We start from the raw sequence: 25,605 nt of genomic DNA on the forward strand, positions 1-25,605 counted from the left end.
GATACAAGTGTAATTCCACATCAAACATATCAATCTTGCATCAACAACAATTTCATGGTCCCATCTTTTCACAATTTCATGGTTTACATTCATATGTTCAAAATACATATATTCATGAATGATTTTCTCACAAATCTTGTTTATATGAACCATCTAGGGTTTGTTTCATGGATCAGTCATAAAAATGAACTCAAATCAAACAATGGTGTAGAGATTAAGGTCCAATTTCATGCCTTTAGCTCTAGTCACTACACAACTCAAAATCCTAACTCAAAACTCCTAATTTCTTCATGATTTCTTGACAAAGATGAGTTAAAGACAAAGTTTGTAAGTAAATTAACATACCTCAACTCAAATCTAAGATTTGCCCTTTGATTTTCTTCAAATCCTTAGCTTTCTCTTCCTCTCTCTCTAGGGCTCTCAACCAACAAATGAAGAACAATAGGGCTAAACACACATATATGACCCAATTTATGAAACATGATTAAATCATTATGAATCATAATTTTTCAAAATTTCATCGTAAGCTCTATAAATCATATTAATCATAGATATGAAGTCGCTTTTTGTTTATCACGCCTCTAAGGCCTTTAATTTCGGTTCAAAGTCCAATTGCAACAGATATTCCTATTTTTAACAGATATTTTTCCAAATTCATGTAATTCACATACTTAAATTTGTAAATTCATCTCGACTACATAATCACATGCATAATTAAGTATAGTACGAGTTGGGTTATTACATTAGTCCACATTATTTTCTTATATTCAAATAAGTCTTATGAGTGATATAGTTACCAAAATACCTCTAATAATATTCACATTTAAAGTATAAATGTTCACACCGTTAATATAAATATTCATACTATCAATGTGAACATTCACACATCAATGTGAATATTCATATTATAAAATATGAATGTTCATATTACCAATTTGGTAACCGTTCAAAAAATATTTATAAGGGTAGAAATATCCATAAAATACTTTAAATATGAGAATTAGGATTTGGTAGATCAAATGTTCAAATAATAGAATTTATTTATATTTTATGGATTAATCGGGATACAAACACTTGAAAAAGGATTTTCTAATAAATCTTCATTTATTTTATTATGTTATTTTTAAATTAAAAATAAGATAAATTACAACCAGACATTGAGGTTTTAGATAGGGACATTTTTTTTAAATTTTTATAAATCTTTTATTTAATTTTGTTTATTTCATTAATTAGTTCTAGGAGTTTGATATAATTATATGGATTTTATTTTTAATAAAGTTAAAACAATCAAAATCAATAGAGATAGTGGTTACACACTAAATAAACAAAATAAATATACACTTTAATATAAAAAATACAATTACATATATGTTCATGTATACAACTAATGAATTATTAAAAACAAAAAGTTAAGTGTTACATAAATTAAAGTCTTGAAAAAGTCTGGTATAATTATGTTAAAAGTATAAAGTTGATTATATTTTTTTTCAAACTTAAAGAGATGTGTCTAAGTTACAATAAAAAAAATAAGTAAAATTACAAAAAAAAAAAAAAAACAGAATTTTAGTATTGTATCAATTCAAATTATAATATTTTGATTTATTTTTTAAATTATAATATTTTTTAGACATTTTTCATATAAGTATTTTTTTTTGGGAACAATCTACCCTTACATTATAATGACTAAATTATTGTTTTTTTTGCCAGTTACCTAACAGAAATAAACACGTATTTGAATTGAAACAATTCAAAAATATTTAAAAATAAAAATTAATAATTTATTTTGTTACAAACTTCAAATCTTTATTTATTTATTTTAAAATGTATTTATCATTTATTTTTAATAACTTAGAAAGTCAATCAAGAGTAAAAAGCATGAAGGGCAGAGAGAGGAGCGGGTCTAGGGATGGGGATGATACTGATATAAACCCCAGTAGGAGTAGTAGTAGTAGTCGCCTTGCTGTATTGATCTCTCATTTGTCTCTCTCTCCTCCTCCTACTCCTACTCATCTTCTCCATCTTCAGCCTTCCATGGCTTCCGAGAAAGAAGCTGCTCTCGCTGCAGTCCCCTCCGATTCCCCCACCATGTAATCTCTCTCTCTCTGTCTACATCTTCGTTGTTTTTTTGTTCTTAATTTCTGTTATCTTTTGATTATCGTTACGGTATCTGAAATTTACTTAACTAATTATGCTTTAGTTTTCTTAAATTTTCAATTAATTTTCAATTAACGGCTTGATTTCCACGCAGTTTGTGTATTACATTATAGAAAGTGTGTTTTATGAGATGTTTTATCTGTTTTAATTGTTAAGATTATGTGAAAAACTGAAGTGGGGATTTGGATATGTGTTGTGTATTTTGATTATTGTTGGAAAGGCTGGTGTTTTTGTTTGAGTTTACAGATTGAGAATTCTGACATAGATTTAGGGAGTGTTTGGTTTATTGGAATGAAGTGGAATCAAATGATTATTCTACCAAATGTCTATTCTCTTTGATTCACTAAAAAATGATGAAAAATGCACTGCGAGGTGGGTGTTTGGTTTTTTTTTTTTTTTCAGTGTTGTTTTCGTTTTTAGTAAATTTAAAAAACTTTAAGCTTCTAGATTTTATTTTACTTGATGAGATGAACTGGAAAATTTAAAAATTAAAAAAAAAAAAATCTAGAAAAGACAAAGATAAGCTAAACACGGTGGACCTTTTTTGGCTTATTTTGGATTTTTAATTTTTTTGGAGTACTTCAAAAAAATTTACTTTTTTGATCCATCTACACAAGATAGACTAGAAAAGTTTTTAAAAAAAAGACGTAATTTTGAAAAAAAGTTACTAAAGACAAAAAAGTGCAGAAAAAAATGTGACATATTTGGAAGTTTCTAATCAGCCACTACTCACCATTTCCATAACAAAGTTAAGGAATGACTATTCTATTAAAGTGAACCAAACTCTACATTAGTGTAAAGATCAACAAAGTAATATTGTGTCGTTGGAAACTTCTTGGTATTTGGGGAATTGGGTTTGTAACCAATAAGCCAAAAGCCACTATACGCTGTCACATCTCTTTCTCATCTTTTCTTTCACTAAAATAGTCAATTCCCAAATGAGGCCAATTATGGGTAAATTACTCCAGCAGTTAATGTGGTTTGACCTTTGCATCACTTTTGGTTCTTGCACTTACAATTTTTGCATATAAAACCCCCATTTATTGTGATGTGAACCTTCCATCTAGTTCCATGCAAAATCACAACCCAAAATAGTAATGTGATGCACGTGTACTCCATTTATGCACTCAAACTGTAAGCACAGGGATCAAAGTGATACCAAAGTCAAATCATGGAAGCTCATCCAATGTATTCTATTCTAAACTTGCTAACAAATGGCATATCATAATATAGAGACTAAGAACATATTTAAAAATTTTCAAGCTCACATAGTTCTTTTAATTTGAAGTCTGCATTATGTTCTTTGTGCTTTGAATTGCGTGGTAGGATTTTAGAATTGGAGGTTTCTATCTGAAATTCTGAATATTTTCATTGACATGTTCATCTGAGACTCTTATCTTTCTCTATTGTTTAATGTGCAGATTTGACAAAATTATTAAGAAGGAAATACCATCTAAAGTGGTTTATGAGGATGATGAGGTACTATTGTACTGTTTGTTTTAGTTTATGCACTTTCTCTGTGGAGGATTCCTTGGGATGAAATGCTGTCCATGGTTCCTTGAGATGTCAAGGCCTTGTGTGGAGACCCATGTTATTCTTTAATTGAGTTGTCGTAGATACTTCAATCTCTTCTAGTCATGTTGCTTTTAATGTTCAGGAATCTTACTTTGAACTATTGTGTTTTTAGAATTTATAAGTGTGCTATGATATTTTTTCTTTTGGTATGCTATGATATTTTTTCTTTTGGACTGAAGGATATAATATATATATATGAGAGGGTAATTGTGAACAAATTGGGCCAAGCTAGGAAAGTTTTCTTTAGAAGTTGGGCCGTGCAATGGGTTGAGATAAGAGTTGGTGTAGCTCGGTCTTGGGCTAAGAAGACATTAGGCCGGTCAGAGATGGGTTGCTAAGGTCTGGACCTAGCTATCTGAAGGTAGTCCTTTATCGGACCGAGATGTTGTCAATAGAGAGGGCCGAGCTATGTGTAGCACGGCAAGGTGCCATTCGGTAGATCGGCTTCTGGTCACACGGCCCGAACGGCAAGGGACTGAGATATGGTAGCTCGGTCAGGAATGTATATCCGAGCATAAGGGTGTGGCCATCTCACTTGGCTGGCAGTGATGAGGGTGTTCCAAGGATAAGCATTATCCTTAGGCATGAGACTCCTAAGAGGACTCTGTTAAGGAGAGTTAGAGTTTTACTGGGATTGTGCTAACTATCTCACTTGGTTGGTAGTGAGTAGGGTGTTATTAAGATAGGCATCATCCTTGGGAATGTGATTCTTAGGAGGACTCTGCTGAAGAGAGTTAGAGTCCTCCTAGGATTGTGCCAGGCGGATTCTATAAAAACTCATGACAGGATCTATGGACAGGTATTGCAATTCTTACTCCCAAATACACAGAGCTTATTGTCTATTGTCTACTTTGTTGACTTAGGCATCGGAGGGGTTTCTGGCACACACTCACTGGTCAGCTCAGATTTGTGTTTTCAAGTAGCGAAGCGATGACGTTTGGAGGAGTGCAAACTTGATCAACAGGATTACATGAGAAGATTATTTCGTGCTCGTACAATTGGCGCAGTCTGTGGGAAGTGCAACAGAGAACGAACCTTTTGATCAAATTCTTCTTCAACTAATTTTAAATGGCGCACAATGACGACGTGCCACACTATGCTATTAATGGACAAACCCCAGAGGGGGGCACGAGGCACGAAGGTTTGCCCTTTGTTCCTCCCATGGCAGAGTTGGATCCCCAGTGACGGAACTCATGAAGGGACACGTGAGAGAGGCGAGGGATTAGTCCTCGTCGTTCTCAAAGCCCTGATAGGCAAAGGCGGAGGATTGATCCTCAGGTTCTAGAAGATCGCGTAGGGGAGCAGGACGAATTAATAAAAAGAATGGCGGCCGACATAGAGACGATGAAATGCCAGATAAAGGGTAAAGGGGTGGCAAGAGAAGAGATTCGCGAATGCAGAACGCGTTCTCACCACTCAGGGGATTGCAGCAGGCAAATCACACCATCCCAGATTGAGAACAGGAGTCTCAGAACAGTCGAGACACAATCAAGGACGTCCAGGACTCGTTTCTCCAGATCTGAGAGAACGAGGACTGAAAGGTGTTGTACGGAGAGAAGCAATTATCGGCTCTCGCATACACACCAAACGACATCTAGGCACACTGAGTTGCCTAGGTCGGTGGACTTATGAACAGTACTGGAAGAGAGAGCTCAAAGGAGAGAAGAAGCCCATGCACGCGACCCCTAAAATGTCTTTGCTTTGCAGCGGTTGGCTCCTTGGATACATGGAAGTGTTAAGGTTGGAGTGTTAGTACCGCGCCTTGCTTACGAGCCAACAGACAAAGCTTTAGCAAGGTTGTAAACCTCGCCGTTCATTTTGGTAATTGAGAACGCACCGTTACCTTTGGGCTTCCATCAACCCAAGTTCACCACTTATGAGGGGAAATCAGACCCCTACATGCATATCAGGGTAGATGAAGACGGTGCTCGCGCTAAGGCAAAATTTGGCATAACAGCGATGTCGGACAAAAAGCCCACAACAAAGGTCAACACAATTGGATGTGATGACCGACCAAACAAGAATGGTCGAGGCAGGCGACCAAGCGGCGAGGACATCTAGGCAAGGAGGTTTAGAGTCTGCACCGCCATCACCACGGTGTTCAATAAACCTATCTACCAAATTCTTAGTGAGATACGCGATAAACCCTTTGTTCGGCGGCTAGCCAAGTTGGGAGAAGCACAAAGGGGTTATGACGTTAGGTATTGGTGTACCTTCCATGATGAAGTGGGGCACCGAACTGAAAATTGTACGCCCTTAAGGCAGTGTCTGGAAGAGTTAGTGGCACAGGCCACCTAAACCAGTATATTGAGGGGGGAGCTTAGCCAACCCCCCAGAACCGCGACGGGCCAGATGGAATGCTAGCTGACGGTCTGCCCCAAGGCGTAATCAATGTGATACATGGGATCATCGAGCCTGAACGAGTATGTGAGCTCAGGGGCATGATAAAAAAGGTTGAGCACATGGGGGAGGTACAGAGTGCACAACCTGCCGCGAAAAAGGGAAAAACGGAGGCAACTAACGTCATCACCTTTTTTGATAAAGACTTAGCAAGGTTACAATGCCCTCACAACGACGCATTAATGGTTACTTTGCGTGTCAAAAATTTTGACATCAAACGATTCTGATTGACCAAGAGAGCTCTACAAAGCCTGAAAGAATATATGACTAATGGAAGCTTATATAGACGACAGAACAATGGAAGCTTACATAGATGACATGGTGGTCAAGAGCAAGAATGAAGGAGACCATCTTAAGGACCTAGCTCAGATGTTTTGAATTTTGAAGACCCACAAATTGCGACTGAACGCAGCCAAGTGCACGTTTGGCGTGGGATCAGGAAAGTTTCTGGGCTTTCTAGATACAAACCGTGAGATAGAAGCTGATCCATCGCAAATCAAAGCCATTCAAGAGCTATAAAGGCCCCACACAGTCAAAGAAGTACAGTATCTCACAGGCCTGGCTGTTGCCTTTAACCGATTCATAAGTCGATCGTCCGACAGATGTCAACCATTCTTCTAAGCAATGAAGGCCAAGTTCGAGTGGGATAACGAGTGCGATCGAGCTCTACAAAGCCTGAAAAAATATATGACCTCTCCGCTATTGTTGGCTACCCTGGTTCTCGGAGAATAACTTTTTCTATACTTAGTAGTCTTCCAGCACGCAGTCAGCGCAATGTTGGTACGAGCGGAGGGAATACAACACTTGCCTATCTTTTACGTCAGCAAGACTTTGTTGGGCGCTGAAATGAGGTACCCGCCGTTGAAGAAGTTGGCTTTAGTGTTGATGATGGCCTCCAGAAAATTGTCGCACTACTTCCATGCCCACACAGTGATCGTCTTATCAGCCTTCCCCTTAAAAGCCTTGTTCGAAAGGGCGGACTTTTTTTGGGCGAATTTTGAAGTGGGCCGTGGAGTTAGGACAGTTCGACATTAAGTTCCAACCAAGAACCGCAATAAAAGCCTAAGCCTTGGCAGACTTTGTGGTCGAATTTACTTCAGGAAGTCATCATGTTTGCCCAGTTGACTTGACCGAGGCAACTAAACAAACAGGGGAAAGTGTCGCCAGGACAGCATAACCCGCGCAGCAAGTCACTCAATTGCGCAACAAACCAGTCAACCTTGCAGAAAGAAAAAAAGGAGCAGACCGCATTACGACAAGCAAGGACTTGGCTGAAAGTGAAGTTCTCAGATAACCAGGCAGTGAGGACCAGACCATAATGATGGACAATAACTTAGAAGAAGACAACGTCAACGCCAACGCCCACGCCCCTAATCCTAAGGCATCATCAGTTCCTTCCACTTGCTGGAAGTTGTTTGTAGGAGAGATGTGGAAACTTTTCGTAGGTAGAGCGTCCAACAGGCACGGTGTAGGGCTCGGCATAGTTTTCATCTCACCAGATGGCTTGACCATTGAACATGCAAGTAACCTTGGATTTCCAACATCCAACAACGAGGTGGAGTATGAAGCATTATTAGTTGGTTTGAAGTCAGCATTTCGCATGGAAGCCACCGAGCTGATGGTATACAGTGACTCCCAACTTCTAGTCAACTAAATTTTGGGCGACTACGAAGCAAAGGATGATAAAATGGCCAAGTACTACGAGTTGGTTAGAAAGGAGATCATGAAATTTGAAGTAGTTAGGATAGAGCAAAGCGGCCGAGAGGAAAATAATAAAGCAAATAAGCTGGCCGGTTTTGCGTTAATGGCAGATATGTCTATCCCACACCCATTGTTAATAGACTTCTTGCCAAGAACAAGTATTGAAGAGCCTGAAGCGGCCGAAGCATGATGTGCCGATCTAGGTCCTTCCTGGATGGACCCCATCATAGCGTTTTTGAAAGACGACATTCTACTTGAAGAAAAGAAGGAAGCCAACAAAATTCGCGCCAAATCGCAGCGGTTTTGGCTTTCCCTAGCCCTGGCGTTGTACAAGAAGTCCTTCACAGGACCATACTTAATGTGTGTCCATCTTAGCAAGGTCGAGGCATTCTTGTTTGAAATTCACGAAGGTGTGTGCGGGAGTCATCAAGGAGGGCGATCCCTGGCCTACCAAGCTATTTCACAAGGGCATTGGTGGCTGTATATGCAAGCAGACGCAGAGAAGTACATCAAGAAGTGTGAGAAATGTCAGAAGTTCACACATTAAATACATCAACCAGCTAGAGAGTTCCTGCCTTTGACTAGCCCTTGGCCCTTTACAATGTGGGGCTTGGATATAGTAGGACCATTCCCAACTACGTCGGGCAACAAGAAGTTATTTCTCGTGGCAACGGACTACTTCACAAAATGAGTGGACGCAGAAGCACTCGCATCCATCAAAGAAAAAGACGTCAAGAAGTTTGTCTGGCAGAACATTATAACCCGGTTTGGAATTCCCAAAGGCTTTGATATCTAACGACGACACTCAGTTTAATGGAAAAATCTTTAGGGGTTTTTGGGAAGAATACAAGATAAAATTTTATAACTCTACGCCGGCATACTCCCAGGCCAATGGCCAGGCTGAAGTTTCCAACAAGATAGTCTTAGATGGTCTGAAAAATAGGCTGGAAAAAGCAAAAGGCAAATGGGCTAAGGAACTTCCCCACGTCTTATGGGCTTACCGAACTACACCTCGGTGGTTAATTGGCGAAACACCTTTTTCCTTGGCTTATGGCATGGAGGCAATAATCCCTGTGGAAGTTGGCCTCCCCACTATCAGAAGCGAAAATTTTGATCCAGACTTGAATGGAGAGGCTATAGCCCTAGAATTAGACCTTGCAGAAGAGAGAAGAGATACATATTGCCTCGTATCAACGGGAGTTGTCTAGTAAATATAATAAAGCGGTGCACCCAAGGCAATTCAAGATTAGAGATTGGGTACTGCGCAAAGTAATTGACAACACTTTGGTGCCTGGAGATGGCAAATTAGGACCTAATTGGGAAGGACCGTACAGAGTGATTGGTTTGGGAGGAAAAATGGTATATCACATGAAGATGTGGACGGCAGAGCTATTCTAAGGCCATGGAATACGGCCAATCTCAAAGTATTTTATTTTTAGCTCTTTCTTAAGCATTTGTAATTTTTCTTTTTAATATTCAATAAAACAAATAGACATTTTTTTTTTTTGTAAAAATTCTTTCCTCTGTTTGTAAAAATTGTTCGTACTCATTGCTCGACTGGGAGACAATTAAGAAGGTTGGTAGGTTTGACCAACACTTTTTTCATTCTTTAGCCGAGATGAGAATCTAGGCTCGAGAAGGTTGGCTGGTTTAACCAACACTTTTTTCATTCTTTAGCTGAGATAAGGATCTAAGCTCAAGAACGTTGGTAGGTTTGACCAACACTTTTTTCATTCTTCAATCGAGATAAGGATCTAGGCTCAAGAAGGTTAGCAGGTTTGACCAACACTTTTTTCATTCTTCAGTCAAGATAAGGATCTAGGCTCAAGAAGGTTGGTAGATTTAACCAACACTTTTTTCATTCTTCAACCGAGATAAGAATCTAGGCTCAAGAAGGTTGGCAGGTTTGATCAACACTTTTTTCATTCTTTAGCCGAGGTAAGGATCTAGGCTCAAGAAGGTTGGCAGGTTTGACCAGGTTGGCAGGTTTGACCAACACTTTTTCATTCTTCAGTTGAAATAAGGATCTAGGCTAAAAAAGGTTGGTAGATTTGACCAACAGTATGCATCCTTTAGCCTAGATAAGGATTTAGGCTTAAGAAGGTTGGCAGGTTTGACCAAAATAAGTTTTTACTCTTTATCCGAGATAAGGATCTAGACTTAAGAAGGTTTGCAGGTTTAACCAACAGTTTGCACACTCTAGCCGAGATAAGGATCTAGGCTAAAAGAGGGTGGGTAGGTGTGGCCAATAGGTTTTTTCAGTAGCCGAGGTAGATATCTCAACTAAGGAAGGTTGGCAGGAAGAGGCAGAGCTGTTGAGCCCAGCCAGGTATGCAGTTAAAATGATACACTACAATAAAGGAAAAGTGTAGTGACCGAGCAAGAAGCACAAATTTTTTTTTCATCTGTTGAAAGGTGATTGCAAGAGGGTGGGGCATATAACCCGGTTACATAACATAGAACAAAAATCAAGCAAAAAACAAGAAAAAGGCTTCCTGGTCAAGCAAAAAAGGTCAGCATCTTGGTCACCACGGACTTCATCGCTGGGCAGGCCGGCTCGGGCTTTAGCTTCATGTGTTCGATCGGTCACGGCCACTCCGTCGATCGTATTAGGCACGGTTTTGCTGGGCGGATCAACCCGAGCGGACAATGAAGACTGGCGATTAAGGTTAGTGTTTATGGGAGGTGCATCATCTGGGTCTGGGATCTTCTCCTCCCCCTTTTGAAGGAACTTCTGTTGGACGGCGTTTGCGTAGTCCATCATATAGCCCGGTATGAAGTGAGGAGGAGGGTTCAGAAACACTTCGAAGTCCGGCCCATGACCAAGCTTAGCCATTGCCGTCTTCCAGCCACACTTAAAAAAGATGTCCTTGGCCGCCTCGCACTGCTGGACGTAAGGTTTTCTCGCTTTCTTTAAAACCCTGATCCTCGGCGTCCTCTATCTTCTTTCTTAGCTCTTGGACCTCGGCATTCTTTTTCTTCTCCAACATGGCCAACTCGCACAGATAGTGATCTTTTTTCTCGGCTAGGGCTTTTTACTTGTCAACCTCGGCCGTGTTGACTAGTTCAACCAGCCTTTCATTTTTAGATGCCAGCTCGGTTAGCTTCACCTTGACCTTCTTTAGTTTTGCTGCCTTGGCGTTTGCATCAGCTACGGCCGACTGCGTTGTTTTTCGCAGTTCTAGCACATACTTGTGGGCTACGTGGTTTTTTTGCAAGGCCTGCGGATCGAAAAAGAGTGGTTAGGATAAATCAAGCAATTAGATGGACAATATGGGTATAAATAAATGGGTGGAAGACTTACAAGCACCATTGACTTATTCGCCAAGCAAATGGCTTTCAGCTCGGTCAAGTGATCGTGATGCTGCATGTCTGTTGGCAAACAGATGCTCTTTGAGAGGTTAAAAGCAAGCATGTGGTCCGTCTCAACAACCACTGAATCTTTGGTGGACACAACGTGGTTTTTGTAAGACACGGATGGTGCCCACACTGGGGGAGAAGAAGGGTTTGCTCGGCCAGAATGAACAGGTTCTGGGTTCGGCAACACAGGTTCAAGAAGCGCGGTCTTTTCCAAGTGTTGTTCGGCGGATGAGGTGCGCGCACGCTTGCCTGGTCGAGATGTTGCCTTGGTGGTTGGAAGGGCGACGACTGTTTCGCGCTGTTGGCCAAGGGGTGCTATTTCGATTTGAACCTCGCCGGAGGTCTGCTCGGTAATAAGAGCTCGCACGGCCCTCCTTTTCGCTATTTCTTGTTCTTCGGTAAGTGGAATTAGATTGATTTGAGGTAGAGTGGGGTCCAGCTCGGGTGAGGGCTCTAAAAGGAAATCGGTTACTCTGGTCTTCCTCTTACCACTATAGCGGTAAGTCGGTTGCACATCAAGCAGTTCGGCCCAATCTCGATGCTGATAGCGTAGCGCGGCTCGAAGTGCGGCTTGATTCGAGTATGCGTAAGCTGATTTAAGATGATTCAAATCTGCAGGAGGGACAAACATCACAAGGGTTAGTACGACAGTTGTTATGATGGCAAAGAAGATTAAACCGGGCTGTCCTTACCGGTTGTTCCGTTGTTCCAGTTGATGTTGTAGCCCGGTATCTAGGCTTCCTAATCTTTAAAATTTCCAAACACCCAGAGAAAATCATCGTCGTTTAGGTCTTTATGTGGTGTACTCTTGACGATTTTCTCTCGGCCCTTTCTTATTCTAAGGTAATAGACCCAATCGTCGTCATTCTGACCGAGCGAATATTAGTGGAATAGCTCGGCCAGTCCAAGGTTGAGGCCAAGGCAGCGATTGAGTTCAGCGATGCCATTTATTATTCTGTACGTGTTAGTGGATAATTATGTGGGGCATAACCTGGTTTGCCTAAGGAATTGACAAATGAGGGGTTGGACTGGGAACCGAAGTCCACCCTCTACAATAGACAGCAGTGTGAACGGAACAAAGCCTGATTTGCCCCAAGGCTGTCCAGCTCTGCTAGTTCAAGTTGAACGTTGTTGGGGATGTTGTAGTCCCTTCGAAACTCGGCTATAACGCCGAGCGAATTCACGAGGAACCGGTACTTGTCCATGGGTGTGGCCTTAGTTTGTTTATAAATATCTACTCGTCTCCTTAGCCCGGCTTTGTAGTGAATGGTGTGCTTAAATAAATTTAGTCAAAGTCTGCACAGTGAAGAACATAGAATGTGTTATGGCCAGCTGGTGACCGGGCTAAGGCATCAGTGTAAATTAGTTTGCTCAGTCTTGGGAGAAGGGACGGCGTATAGCTCGGCCAAAAACTGAGGCAAAGTTTTAGCTTGGTCTTGGGATAGGGCGAGATTTTTATCTCGGTCCATGAAAAGGACCAAGTTGCAGCTCGGTCATGGTTAGGTGATGTTTTCCTAGTTCAGTGAGGCACATCTAAGTGAGCACAAACCTGTTTGTAGCTCGGTTTCAGTACGATTTCTGGATCAAAATCAAAGTTCTTGTGGGATTTCAGTTCCAGTTAGGTAGAAGATCTTCCTAAGGCGTGGGGTTTGGGAAGCTAATTTAGTTCTAAGCTCATTTTAGCGCATAAACAAAAACTATACATACTCTTGCAGTATCAGTATAATGGGTTTATAATGCTAAAAGCATCAAGAATCTAAAGAGCGTCATATAAAGTGTTTGAAAGAACATGGAACTTACGAGTTTTTTGTGGAAGATGTGACATTGATCAGCAAAAGGTGTTCCTGCAATAGTGTTAAGCTCGATTTGGCCGATGGTACCAGGGTTTGAATGCAAGCAAGTGCAGGATTGGAGTTTTGTTCGCAGGGGGTTGTTTTTGTTTGTGGGTTAGAAGATGAACAGTAATTGTGATTGTTTGAAGACTAGGGAGATGGATATGAAATGGAGGCAAAACGGTGGGACTATTCAAATTTCAGAGTAATGATTGACGGCTGTCACAGCGATAGAGGCAATCGTGAGGGGCCATGTGTCCCAGTAAGGACGTGCTGCCAGAAACATGGGAGAGCGGGCTGTACGACCTCGAAGACGTGGAAACCAAGTGAGTTTTAGCTCGGTTGGCCTGAGTGTTTCGGTTTGGGTGGTTTGGATATTTTAGCACGGCTTGAGGATAATAATCCCAATCATGCTTCGCAGATGGAATTAAGGGGCAATTGAGAGGGTAATTTGTGTACAAATTGGGCCGAGCTAGGTGGAGCCTCCTTTGGATGTTGGGCCGCGTGCTAGGCCGAGGAAAGGATAGGTGTAGCTCGGTTGACTGTGCAGTCATTGAGCCAGGGCCTAAACCAGGTTGCCTAGATATAGTCCAGAAACGAACCGAGGTTTTTCTAGTATATAGAGCCGAGCTGGAATAAGCTTGGTAGAATGCCATCTTAGTTCTGTCTAGCACAGAACCAGACCAGGCTAGCTCGGTTGACTATGCTACCAGCCGAGGTAACAGACTTGAACAATCTCACTTGGTTGTGAGAAGGGCGTTCTCAGGATAGGCTTTATCCTTGGGAGTGTGATTCCTAGGAAGACTCTGTTAAGGAAAGTTGGAGTCCTACTAGGATTGTGTCAAGCGAAATCTATAAAAGTTCATGACAGGACTTACGCACAGGTATTGCAATTCTTACTCCCAAATACACAGAGCTTATTGTCTATTGTCTACTTTGCTGACTTAGGCATCGAACGGGTTTCTGACACACATCCACCGGCTAGCTTACGTTTGTGTTTTCAGGTAGCGAAGTAACGACATTTGGAAGAATGCAAACTTGATCAACATGATTACATGAAAAGATTATTTCGTGTTCATACAATATATATTCATAAAGAATTTCAAGATAATTGGTGTCAGCTTGTTATTGTGCACTTCCCTTATATCCCCTTTATTTTGACATGTTATCTGCTATTTATTGAATTTGTAACTCATTGTTTATCAGTGTTTTGAACTAGTAAAGGAATATTTCCTATGGGTGCTACAAATAGCCCTAACCCTTTTTCTTTGAACCTCCCACTTCTTTGGATCTCCACCAACCAAAATTGCCCTCCACCTTTTTTTCTTTGAACCCTCACCATAGTCCCAACTATAACCCCTTTCTTTGAACCCCTACCCTTCCTCTGGCAGCCTCCATCACCCCCTCCTTCACCTCCAGGAGCCCCCTTCCTAGTCACTCCACCCGTTCTAGCCACTCCCTCTAGCAGCCCCCTTCCCAACCTCACCACCCTTCCCCGCAACCCCCCACCTCCGAAAGCCCCTTCTTAGCCTCCCCTTCCCAACCATCTCACCCCTCCCCCACCTCTCCCCATATCCCTTCCCCACCCTCCACAGCCTCCTTCCTTCTTCCTTGACACACCTCAGTCCCTTATCCTCTCCCCTGACGGCTCCCACCCCCTCTAACTCCTCCACAACCGCCTTAACATACACACACACAACATAGAGGGACTGCGAGGGAAGAAGAGGGTTGTGGTGGTTGCAGAGGTGGGGGGTTGCTAGGGTGGGGTGGGGTTGCAAAGCTGGTGGTAGGTGAGTGGGGTGGGGTTAGGATTAGGGAGGTTAGGGATGGGGAAAAAAGTTTGAAACTTATATTAGAATAAAATTGTGGGTGGCAGCACTCATTTTCTATACTGTAGATCAAAAGTAAATATTTCCTATAATCATTTGATTGTTCTTAGTAGCACTTGGAAATTTAGGAACTATTATTTACTTCAAAACCTTATTTTAAAGTAATTGTTGTGCTCAAAGAAGGTGATATTGATTAAAAGAGGTAAACAACATATATGTTGATTGCCTTTTCTTTCATTAATTTTTTTTTTATAACGAGTAATAAATAGTAATGATATTGCTATTTATGTTTTTATTTGTTTTCTACATCATAAAAAGAAAAAAATCCATTTATTTTATTTTATTTTTAATTTGGGTTTTGCTCTAAGTAAGCTTGTTGGTGATTTTGTATTTTGTTGCAATTTTAGTTCCTACTTTAATTTTATATTTTTGTTTTTATTTCAGGTTCTTGCTTTTAGGGACATATCCCCCCAAGCTCCTACACACATTGTGATCATTCCCAAAGTTAGGGATGGCTTAACTGGACTCTCTAAGGTATTCCTTGATACCTTGTTTTCTTATACATTTTCGTATTGCTCTAGTGCCTACATGGAGGAAGTGAAATGAATGACCTAACAACTTGCTTTTGCAAAGAAGCTTTGACTCCAAGCTATGGAGAGCCGCTATATATATGTAGGGCCAGGCCATGGAGGTCAATTTTTCCTTTTAATATCTCCTTCTTCATTTCCCTTTGATCAAAAGAGCCCTAAGCCTCATCCTCATTATCCGACAAGTAGAGACAAGATTAAAGAATACTAATATGCTTGAGCTTTCAGGAGATTTGGGCTAGGACTACTCATCTCTTTTAGGCAAGTTAGAAACTTGTCTTCTGTCATTCTCAGTTCCCTCATTTTTTTCCTTCACTCTTTGCCATGACCTCAATCCATTCATTTGAAGGGGCTGCACTCGCTTCCTCCTTTTTCCTCCAAACTTACTTACTAGTATGTGATGTTATTGGAGGAGGGACAAGCAAACTGGGAATGCCCAAAAGTCTTGCAGTATGCACATCTCTTAGCTGTCTGTAGTTTTTTTGCCTTTACTTTTCCTCTTTTATTAATTTTTTTATTTTTATTTATTTATTTATTTTATTTTTATTTTTTTATGTAGCTGTTTTTTAGGACCGATTGGAGCTTAGTTAACACTTGTATCATTATGTAAAGCATGATAAAGTATGTGACAACCCTCTCTTTGTGTGTGTGTGTGAGAGAGAGAGAGAGAGAGCTGCTGCAGTTATGTGCCTGCCTGCATCATTTTAGATATTTTTCCAGAGGAAAATTGACAATATATCTGGATTTATTCACACAAACAGTTAAGAAGTATGGATACGGACACGTGACATGACACAGACAAGCCAACACGTTAATTTTCAAAAAATGCAGGACACAACACGTGAAGGACATGCATGAAATATATAATTTTATATATTTATTATATGTTATATATATAAATGTATCATTTAAATATAATAAACATGCAATATGATACTAATTTATATAGATTTTGTTTTATTATTGTATCTTAAGTTGTTTTGTTTAAACTTATAATTAGTTTCACATGTGTCTAATTGATAGACACATGTGTTTAAGCAATTGATATGTGCGTCTTTTAAGTGTCCAAGGAGTGCCCGAGTCTTTAATTTTTTTTTAAAAATATGACATGTTTTGAAGAGTGTCGGACACGTGTCTTAAGAGTGTCCAAAGAGTGTCGGTGTCCGACACGGACACGACACGGATACGTCACCTTAGAAGTGTCCGTGCTTCTTTGACAAACTGTTTAGTGATATTGTTGAGAAAAGTGTAAAAGAAAATGGTAGAGAATTTTCCTACTATGGGACTCATGATAACCTTATTTACTTTAAAATTGATCAATATCAGTGGCTTCTTCATTGATAATTAGCTGCTAATTTCACTTCACGGTTTTAATTTGTAGTCACAGATTTCTGCTTCGTCGCCTCATAGTACTTTCTCTTTGTTCAATAAAATTTGTCCTATATATGGGAAATGGTTTGAGCTTAGGAGTTTGTTATTATTATTTGATCTTTGTCACCAAATTATAAATGGTATATGTGATGGATGAAAGAAGAGCATTATAGAGTCATGTAATCAATCTTTTTCTTGTTTTTGTTTCTCTTTGTTCTGAATTTCTGATTATTTATAGATGATCGGTATGTTTCTTACTTTAGGCATTTATTTATTTATGTACATGGTTAGTTCTTACTGATGTACATGGTTTGCTTATGAGTATGTGCTTCTGCAGAGGTTAGTTTTGAGCCGGAATTGGTTAAGTTTCATCTCTGTCTCTTTTTTTTTATATCATTTTTTGCTTCATCACATGGGCTTTTTTTCCCAGGCCGAGGAAAGGCACTGTCACATTCTTGGCCGCTTGCTTTACACTGCCAAACTGGTTGCTAAACAGGAGGGACTTGAAGAGGGATTCAGGATTGTGATCAATGATGGGCCAAACGGATGTTCGTATTCTTTCTCAGATTCTCTTAAATTTAAACTACATAAACATGTAATCCATTTCTGGGATTATTTCTAAGGTGGAAATGTTTTGGCAGGTCAATCTGTATATCATCTTCATGTTCACCTCCTCGGGGGACGTCAAATGAACTGGCCCCCTGGCTAAGATGGAATTGCTGTAGATCTCCGGTCGTGAGGGTGGAGAGATATCGCATGAAATTAAGTTTTAATTCCGATTCTACCCTAAGAACTTGATAGGAGTTTCCTCCATACAATATTATGTGATTTTGCAACAAACAGTGACCGCCTGGTCTTCCAAGTTGCAATGGGAGCAAGAACCTTAATTATTATGTTAACTGATGTTTATGAGATAATATTATAAATTGGGTTGTGGTTGCTGACACTCAGCGTCATGTCATGTTGTGTTTTGCATCTCTGTTCATCATTATATTGCTAGTATTGTGCTGCTACGGCACACTCATGCAGATTAAATTTGGTGATGGAGTGGCTTTTTGTTCAACATTCTGTTATCAAGGAGAGTATGGGGAACTAATTATGCATTGCGTTGTGCAAGGTAACTAGTTCTTGTTGTTTTTATTTGTGTGCTGTTAACAAAAAACCCTAGCCCCTTCATCTGCGCTACCACCTCCACCCTCTCTCACCATCCCTACCACTTCCCAACCCACCCCTGACATTCCTCCACCCCTTTCCTACCCATTCATATCACCTCATCCCCACCCACCTTTGCCTCTCCCATTTATTGTTGTCACCCCACCACTCCTCCGAAACGCCTTTGCCACCCCCCAACCCAACATCTTAGTCTACCCAAAACTTAAGTCACCTCAACCATATAAAAAACACTTTTACCCTTTTTCGTTGCGACCTCACACCTCTTCCATCTGTTGTTAAAACCTGTGAAGTGCAAGTGCAATGTGTGGAAAATGCAAGTGCAAACTGCCTAGGGTTGTGTACAGTTTTTTTTTTTTCGTTTGTGTACACTTGTCACTTGCACCCAGCATATATTCTATTTGCACCTTGTAAAATTTGCCGCAACGATGGAGGAGGGGTAAAATGGTGATGGGAAGGGAATGGAGAGGTTTGAATGATTCTGATGACTAGGGATGGGATTGTGTCGATAACAATGTTGTGTCGGCTTGGCTTGGGCCGATGTTGGGTTGTCTTGGGCCTCCTGTAGGGCAGGGGAATGGGTTGCATTTGGTACTTTATTTAGATTAATTAATTTATTGATTTTGTGGTGGATTGTTTCTAGAATAAATATTTGTTTTGAATCAATGGAACTTGTTCAATTTCTAGCCACACAAAAAAAAAAAAAGAAGTCTGCAAAATAGGAAACACTTCATGTTAGGGTTGGTGGTGATTAATGCCTCCCTTCCACATGCGCAATACGCGTCTTCCAAAATCAATTGAATTCATGGATAGTCCATAGCCACAAAGGATGACATTTTTAAATACTATGTCTCCCAGGGCAACTTCAATATTTATGGCACCAAATAATCTTGAATTAAAAAAATGAAGTACAAGGTAGAGGTTTTGTGTGTGTGTGTGTGTGTTGTTGAGTTAGAAAAATGAAAAGAAAATTAATAGGCAAGTTTGTTTAGTTTGGTTTTTATAATCTATTTTTGAAATTGAAAAAAAAAACTAATTTATTGAAAAAGATAGTAGACAAAAAAATATTTATTATTTTTATATGCTTTTATATCTTTTGAGGTTGAAGATAATTTTTAAAATTTAAAAAAAATATTTTTTTTAGCGTTTATCTTTGTTAAATTAATTTATATTTTTTCAAAAAAAAGCTCAGAAAATTAATTTTAAAAATGAAACCAAACATGTGAAATTATTTGTTTGCTTATATCTAACAAAAACAAATATTTATAAGTAATTATATATGTATATATAATTATGATGCAATCAATCTTATGTTGTAACTTCAATAGCTCACTTAGTTGTAAATTAAAATTACAATCCGATATAATCGTTATCATAACTCTAATCCCATCATTATAATAGCTCACTTAGTCATAAATTAAAATTATGATTCAATATTATATCATTGTTATTATAACTCTATTCCTATTATATTATAATGATGATTACATAGCATGGTAATAATAACAAAAGGAAGTGTATGTTATATTCATTTTTAAGAGAGTGCACATCATTAGACGTGAAATGTATCAAAAATGTCAAAAGAAAATGGACCCTTTTGAAGCCCTAGTCCACATTAACAAATTAACAAAGTATTGTCTAATTTGAGCCCCTCATCTGGTTGCAGGACCAACAACACAACAACATATATTCCATGCTATGATGCCAAAATATGTGAGAGAGAGAGAGAGAGAGAGAGAGAGAGAGTGTGTGAATTGATCATTCGACATAGTGTGGACACAAAAAGGTTATCAAGATGAGGTTTAGGTATCAATTTTTTGAAAAAACAAAACCAAAAAAGTAGGTTATATTGATATTTCTCTAAGGATTGAAAAAAATACGATAAATCTCATAAATTTACGCTGTGTTTAATTGGGGGATTCGAGGAGGGATTTGGAAAGGAAAAAGGAAAATGTGTGTGAAACTAGGTGAAATATAGACATATTTTATTCACATTTCACCTATCTTTTCCATTTTCCTTTCCAAATCTCTCTTCAAATCCCCCAACCAAACACAGCATTAGTATAATTATATTGAACTCAAGTAACATTTCAATTCACATAATATTTAGTTTTAATTTTGTCAAAAATTCATTACAAAATTCATTAGTCAAATAGATGAAAAAATAATGTTCTATCTTTTACATTAAAAAATATAAAAATTATCTTATTTATCTTTGTAGCTTGATACAATCTGTATTAATTTTAGTCTATTTAACTTTATTAGAAGAGAGGTTGATGATGTGATGTGACTAATGTTTAATGAATGCATTTAAATTAGGCTATTTATAAGTAAACTACATAAAATTAAATTCCAAACCAAATATGATACAAATGTGATTATTCTAACATTATTTTTGTTCCAATCTCTTATCACCTCTTTTCCTCTGTGCCTGCCTATCACCCAAATACTTTCTATTGATTGGTTAGGGTTTGAGAAGAATTAATAAGAGAAGGATAAAAATCTGTCAAATAAGAGAAATAAAGAAATGTTTGAGAGGCAAAATTCAAGAAGAATAATATTAAGGATTATAAAAAAAATATCATGAAATATTTTGTGAAATTTTTTTATTTTTTGATTAATATATTTTTTTATATGTGTAATCTAATGATAAAAAATATTTTATAATTATTTTTATAATATTTTTTTCATGATATCTAACATTAGTGAGTGAGAATGGAAGGGTACATAAGGAGGGAGGGGCCGTCGCTGGTGGGGTGGGAATTAGGGAGAGAAGAGAGAGGGGAAGAAAATTGATGTGAGGATGTTGGATGATTGAGGGTCTGTCTATGCTAATGGGGCCCAAATTTTTATGAGAGGGCTATGTATAGTTTGTGGGTTAAAGAATTTTCAATAATAGCATGTGCATGTGAACTTTCAAATTTTGATATATTATTATTGTTATTTATTAAGTTTAACACATATAAATTTCACCTCTCAATTCATATGTTAAATTTATTATTTTATTAAAGTATTTTTTGAACCCTTTGTAAGTCATTATTAAAACAATGAAAACAAAATAATTTGACATCTTTTTTTGATTATGCTAAATTTGACATTATTTAAGGAGTTTGGAGTTATTACTAAGTATGGTGTCAGTAACAACTGTTATGTATTTTATTGGGTCTATTTTAGAGACTAATTTAATAATTTAAACTGTTCATATTTTAAAAGATGTCAAATAGAATATATCAATAAAAAATCACATCAATTGAATCTCGTTGGCTCTTTCCTCAAATCATTTTTGTATTTTAAAAAAAATAAAATAAATGTAATTTGAAATATAAAACTCAATGCAAATGTGATTTGATGAAAAAGAGAATGATATCTAATCGACGTGATTTTTTACAAGTATATTTTACTTAATATTTTTTAAAATATGAATAATATAAATTATCGAATTAAACCCTGAAATAGGCCTAAAGTGTACAATAATTGCTGCTGCGCCTCAATCACTTTTTGAAAATAGCCATTAAGGTGTGGAGATGCTCTAACGCTTTTTTATTTTTAAAATTTTTTAAGTGACTTGAATTTGTTATTTTTAAAACTATCTTCTCCAATGATGTTTTCTATTCTTTCTCTTATCTCTTTTTTAAAACTAAAATATCCTCTCAATTGCTTGATGGCTTAGGGAGTTGAGGGATAGAGGAGAAAAAAAAAAAAAAAAAAAAAAAACCTTAGTGCTTCCCTTCGTTAGTGGAGTGATTTGTTCACTCCTCAAAATAGGGAGTCATATATTTTTAAGAATGATTTTATTTTTACAAAATATAAGGATATAGAGTGTATTGAAAATGCACTAAAATTTATGAAACCTTCTTTATCATCTCAATCTCATATGTTACTATTATGTTGGTAGCAAATTATTTGAGGCATTTAATTTAAAATTAATTGTCAATAGATAAAGGAGAGCTTTTTTGATAAATTCACTTTTTAAGAGCTTTATTCTATTCAACCCATATTCTTTTTGACTATTCCATTAGGTCCTATTTGAGATAAGAAGACCAAAATACTCTTTTCATCTACTTATGTTCCATTTAGTTCACATTATTTTCTTATATTTCAATAAGTCCTATGGGTGACATTATTACCAAAATACCTCTAATGTGAATGTTCACACCGTCAATGTGAATGTTCATATCGTCAATGTGTAGGGGATTGGCCCATGTCGATCCTCGTGGGTGCCCGAAAAATTTAGAGTCGGACCGGGACGGGCCCGACCCGTTGACAATGTGAATATTCACATTAATAGGAGTGTAAAATTGGCCCACGTCCCGTGGCGGCGTAAAACCCGCCCGCGGCCCATGGACGGCCCGGTTCGGCCTGTTGACAATGTGAATATTCACATTGACATGTTAACATTCACATTGATAAGGGTACAAAATTGGCCCGCGGCCCATGGGCGGCCAAAAGCCCGCCCACGCCTTGAGGCGGGCTCGGCTCGGCTCGTTGACAATGTGAATATTCACATTGACATGTTAACATTCACATTGATAGGAGTGTAAAATTAGCCCGCACCTCGTGGCTGCTCGAAACCCGCCCACGGCCCGTGGGCGGCTCAGGGCGGGGCCGGCCCGGCCTGTTGACAATGTGAATATTCACATTGATAAGAGTATAAAATTGGCCAGCGGCCCAAGACAGGCCCGACCCAGCCCGTTGACAGTGTGAATATTCACATTGACATGTTAACATTCACATTGATAAGAGTGTAAAATTGGCCAGCAGCTCGTGGGCGGCCCGAAGCCCGACCGCAGCCCAAGGCGGGCTTGGCCCGACCCGTGACAATGTGAATATTCACATTGACATGTTAACATTAACATTGATAGGAGTGTAAAATTTGCCTGCTGCCTGAAGCTTGCCCGCGGCCCGAGGTAGGCCCGGCCTGTCCCATTGACAATGTGAATATTCACATTGACTATTTAACATGCACATTGATAGGAATATAGAATTGGCCCGTGGCCCGTGGGTTGCCCAAAGCCCGCCTACGGCCTGGGGCAAGCTCGTTTGGGTCCGGGCCCGAGCATGTCCGAGACCCTAGGATAGGGCCTAGGCCATCACTTTGAAGCCTGGCCCGACCCATCAGCCCGCTTAAGGGCCATTCAAGGCTCGGTCCGAGGCCCAGCCCGCCCGAGGCGTAATGTCTTTTTTTGTGAAAAATAATAAAATTTTGATAGAAAAAATTAAAAAGAATTAAAAAATATGGCCAGGCCTGTCTAAGCCCGACCTAAGCTCGAGGCTAGGCCCAGGCCCACCGGCCCGACTCGAGACTCGATCCATCGGCTCGTCCAAAGCCCGAATACCCTTGTGCCAGGGTTAGGGCCTGGGCCTAATTTTTTGGTCCGTGGGCCAGGCCGGGCCAGATTTTTTCGGACAACCACGGGGCTCGATATGGGCCGACTCAGGCCTCTACGCATTGATGATATGAACATTCACATTGATGATGTGTACATTCACATTATGGGCATTTTGATAATTATGTCTCCCATAGGACTTATTGAAACATAAGAAAATAATGTGGACCAAATAGAATATGAGGAGATGAAAATGATATTTTAGTCTTCTTACCTCAAATAGGACTTAATGGAATATTCAAAAAGAATGTAGGCTGCCCGAAGCTCGCCCGCAACTCGGGAAAGGCTCGTTTGGGATCAGGCTCGAGCCTAATCCGAGACCCTAGGCTAGGGCCTAGGCCATCACTTTGAAGCCCGGCTCGGCCCATCGGCCTAGTTAAGGCCCATTTAAGGCTTGGTCCGAGGCTCGGCCTATGCCGAGGCTAGTGTCTTTTTTTGTGAAAAATAATAAAATTTTGGTTAAAAAAATTAAAAAAAATTAAAAAAAAATGGCCAGGCCCTCCCAAGCCTGAGGCTAGGCCCAAGCCCAGCGGCCCGACCCACCGGCTTGGGCCCAGACCCAAACGAGCCTGCCCCAGGCCGTGGGCAGGCTTCGGGCAGCCCACGGGCCGCGGGCCAATTCTACATTCCTATCAATGTGCATGTTAACATATCAATGTGAATATTCACATTGTCAACGGGCCGGCTCGGGCCTACCCCGAGTCGCGGGCAAGCTTCGGGCAGCAGACAAATTTTACACTCCTATCAATGTTAATGTTAACATGTCAATGTGAATATTCACAATGTCACGGGTCGGGCTGCGGTCGGGCTTCAGGCCGCCCACGGGCTGCGGGCCAATTTTACACTCTTATTAATATAAATGTTAACATGTCAATGTGAATATTCACATTGTCAACGGGCCGGGTCGGGCCCGTCCTGGGTCGCTGGCCAATTTTATGCTCTTATCAATGTGAATGTTAACATGTCAATGTGAATATTCACATTGCTAACAGGCTAGGCCGGGCCCGCCCCGGGCCGTGGGCAGGTTTCGGGCAGCCACGGGATGCGGGCTAATTTTACACTCCTAGCAATGTAAATGTTAACATGTCAATATAAATATTCACATTGTCAACGAGTCGGGCCAGGCCGGGCCCGCCCCGGGCCGCGGGAGGGGGCTTTTGGCCGCCCATGGGCCGTGGACCAATTTTATACTCTTATCAATGTGAATGTTAACATGTCAATGTGAATATTCACATTATCAACGGGCCGAACTGGGCCTGCCCCGGGCCGCCGGCGGGTTTCGCGCCGCCACGGGACGCGGACCAATTTTACACTCCTATTAATGTGAATGTTAACATATCAATGTGAATATTTACATTGTCAACGGGCCGAGCCCGTCCCGGCTCGCGGGCGGGTTTCGGGCCGCCCATGGGCCAATTTTACATTCCTACCAATGTAAATTTTAAAATATGAATGTTCATATCATAAAATTGCTAACCGTTCAAAAAATATTTATAAGGGTATCAAAATTAAATATAAGGGCATAAGTGTCCAAGAAAATAGTATAAATAAAAAAAAATGACTTTATGGAATAAAACTATACATACATGGGACTAAATGGGTTAAAAAATTCCTTTATGAACTTCTTGGATAAAAACACTTCTAAATGAAATTTATCAATAAAAATCCCTAGATAAAGGGATTATTAAATTATATGGACTAAATTTAGATGGCTCAAATAAGTAATATGAGATAAGTTTCTAACACTCTATGAACTAAATTTAGATGGCTCAGATAAGTAATATGTGGGATAAGTTTCTAATATTCTTCTTTATATGTGACCCATGTGACCCACTTGTATGTAGAAATGATAGGAAGACAAAAGAAAATGACTTGGCAAAGATCACTCAAGATCTAACTTAGATTTCATGTTACAATTATTATACACATTCATCTCAAAATCAGTTGATTGATTATTAGAGGCATTTAACGCACATCCAATTGGTTTTTCTTCCTTAGAACCAAGGATACAAAATGGAAAACCCGGTCACGGTATCAGAACACTGGGTCTTGAGTTGTCTTCAGTAGGCCAAGTCGTCACACAAGTCTAATTTTCTTGTCTAACGTTTTTCTGTTACCTTTACAAGCGATCAAGCTATATATGCAAGGGATTGTTAAAAACCTGTTTCATATCACTTCTCTAAACTATTCTAATTTGGTTCATATATAATTTAGAAGTTACTCCACTCATTACTAATTA

The 25,605-nt window shown here is 39.4% G+C and overlaps 1 protein-coding gene across 1 annotated transcript; it reads left to right on the forward strand.

Annotated features, from left to right (window-relative positions):
- The first annotated feature begins 1,671 nt into the window (after positions 1 to 1,671).
- HIT3 (HIS triad family protein 3) lies at positions 1,672 to 17,759 on the forward strand. The gene is made up of 5 exons (XM_028234082.2): positions 1,672 to 2,087; positions 3,576 to 3,633; positions 15,296 to 15,385; positions 17,240 to 17,357; positions 17,451 to 17,759. The coding sequence occupies exons 1-5, from the start codon at positions 1,822 to 1,824 to the stop codon at positions 17,516 to 17,518; spliced, it is 600 nt and encodes a 199-aa protein (XP_028089883.2). The 5' UTR covers positions 1,672 to 1,821; the 3' UTR covers positions 17,519 to 17,759.
- Positions 17,760 to 25,605: the final 7,846 nt, after the last annotated feature.

The sequence above is a fragment of the Camellia sinensis genome, chromosome 10 (genome assembly GCF_055761805.1).
Source record: "Camellia sinensis isolate YWXY chromosome 10, ASM5576180v1, whole genome shotgun sequence".
Lineage (NCBI taxonomy): Eukaryota > Viridiplantae > Streptophyta > Magnoliopsida > Ericales > Theaceae > Camellia > Camellia sinensis.

Coding starts and splice junctions, on each gene's coding strand:
- HIT3 (XM_028234082.2), top strand. CDS start 1,822: ATGTATTTATCATTTATTTTTAATAACTTAGAAAGTCAATCAAGAGTA. Junction 2,088..3,575: donor CCCTCCGATTCCCCCACCAT/GTAATCTCTCTC, acceptor TTTAATGTGCAG/ATTTGACAAAATTATTAAGA. Junction 15,386..17,239: donor GCTTAACTGGACTCTCTAAG/GTATTCCTTGAT, acceptor TTTTTTTCCCAG/GCCGAGGAAAGGCACTGTCA.